We start from the raw sequence: 2245 nt of genomic DNA, 5'->3' as shown, positions 1-2245 counted from the left end.
TTATTTAATGTTGTTTTGAGATATGTATGGGTGTGTTCTTAAACAGAGTTTATATAGTGTTTGTTTTGAGATATGTATGGGTGTGTGTTCTTAATTAGCTTATGAACACCAAGGGACTATATTATGTTTAACCCGAATAGGCACTTAATAGCTATTATTCAAATCGGGACTTGATGTGTCTGTATCTATATATGTATACACATGTCTGATCCCGCATGCAGTGTAAATAGAAACTTATTTTGCCTGCATGTATATGTGTATACACATGTCTGATCCCATATGCAGTGTAAATAGGAAATTAATGTGCCTGTATGTACATGTGTATACACATGTCTGATCCCATATGCAGTGTGTGGTTATGTGCTGAAATACACCCTCTATGTGTCGAGTGCAGGTACCAAACACAATGGAATTCGCCGAGTGGATTGGTCGCACCAAAAAGAAACACGTGTACGTTATCAGCACACTCCAAAGGCCTGTGCCACTGGAGCACTACCTATACACTGGGCCCCCGCCGCCAGGTAATCCTACCCACGTTAGTCTTACCTACGTTAGTGCGTGCTGATATGCACCGATATGTGTTGGTAGTATTCTTGTTGGATGACAGCTCATGCTGTGTCGATTGTCCTTAAACGTTCGTGCGCATCAGACCACCGCCTTAAGTGTAAAGAGTGTTCCATTTGTCGGTTGTATAGTTTTTCAGCACAAAGAGTGTTCCGTTTGTCGGTTGCATAGTTTTTCAGCACAAAGAGTGTCCTCGTCCTCTGTGCCCTGCGCCTGCCCCCGCGGGTGTGGTGTGGACTGGTCCGTGCGCTGTGTGTGGTGCGATGCATACCTTGTTCCGTTTGTTGGTTGTATAGTTTTTCAGCGCAAAGAGTGTTCCGTTTGTCGGTTGTATAGTTCTTCAGCACAAAGAGTGTTCCGTTTGTTGGTTGTATAGTTTTTCAGCACAAAGAGTGTTCCGATTGTCGGTTGTATAGTTTTTCAGCACAAAGAGTGTTCCGTTTGTCGGTTGTATAGTTTTTCAGCACAAAGAGTGTTCCGTTTGTTGGTTGTATAGTCTTTCAGCACAAAGAGTGTTCCGTTTGTCGGTTGCATAGTTTTTCAGCACAAAGAGTGTTCCGTTTGTCGGTTGTACATATACTGTGACGAGTAGGATGTTTAGGATGTTTATCTGGTATGTAAGCTTACGCGTACGATAATGTATAGATACATACACTGTGACGAGTAGGATGTTTATCTTCTTTTGATCACACACATACGGGAGCTGTATTGAATACGGAGTATATGGAAACGACGAATATGTATATATATTTTCTATAGGGGTGTGAATATTTATTTTCATATAGAGGTGAGAGTGTCCTGACATACAATACTACCAATCGAGTGCAAGTACATTTTATAGTATACCTAGCAACCAGTACGGCTGTATACATGGGTGTATAGAATTCCGAATGACTTTCCTCCCAAGCATCAAAATATTCCTATACTCCGTAAAGCCCCACAAGTGTTGAACATCTATAACCTTTGGACTCAGGCACACCCGCACCCAGAAAAGAACCGGAGATCGATGTGTCCTTGCACAAAATAATGGACCGGAATAAGAAATTCCTCACCCTTGGTCACAAAAACGCCACTGAGGCCATGAAGGCACTCATTGGCAAGAAGTCCGAAGCTAAGGGACAATACGGACCTAAATCTGGGGGCAAACGTGCAGGAGGAGGGGGGGGCGGCTTTGGGAAGGATAGGCAATTGTATCAAAACTTGATCAAGATGCTGACGAAGAGGTGTGTGTGTGCTTATAGTACACTAATTGCTGGTTCCGTTGTTTTATACCAACCAGAAAGACCCGTTCAAACTGTGAATAGGTGCGGTTTACGATCATGCTCAGTCAGAAAATGGACAACGAAACGACCTTGGATATACAGATGAACACTCACAAACACACACACACACGCAAACACACAACCCTAATGTAGAATCACATACCTTTATATCTATATATATATATATATATATATATTTATTTATTCGATATTCATGTATTTATTTATTTATTTATATATAATTATATATATATTTATATTTATATATATATGTATGTATATATATATATATTATATATATATATACATATAAATAGATAGATATATATATACGTACATACATATATATATCTATATATATATATTTATATATATATATACATATAAATAGATAGATATATATATACGTACATACATAT

At 39.0% G+C, this 2245-nt stretch overlaps 1 protein-coding gene across 1 annotated transcript; it reads left to right on the top strand.

Moving 5' to 3' along the window:
* Positions 1 to 406: 406 nt before the first annotated feature.
* On the top strand, positions 407 to 1868 carry SARC_08591 (hypothetical protein; the record flags this gene model as incomplete). Its single annotated transcript, XM_014297430.1, has 3 exons — positions 407 to 521; positions 1538 to 1787; positions 1844 to 1868. 3 exons carry the CDS (start codon positions 407 to 409, stop codon positions 1866 to 1868), a joined length of 390 nt encoding a protein of 129 aa, XP_014152905.1.
* Positions 1869 to 2245: the final 377 nt, after the last annotated feature.

This window comes from Sphaeroforma arctica (assembly GCF_001186125.1).
Source record: "Sphaeroforma arctica JP610 unplaced genomic scaffold supercont1.786, whole genome shotgun sequence".
Classification (NCBI taxonomy): Eukaryota; class Ichthyosporea; order Ichthyophonida; genus Sphaeroforma; species Sphaeroforma arctica.
The sequence above is the reverse complement of the archived record's forward strand: the minus strand, read 5'-3'. Positions and strand labels throughout refer to the sequence as shown.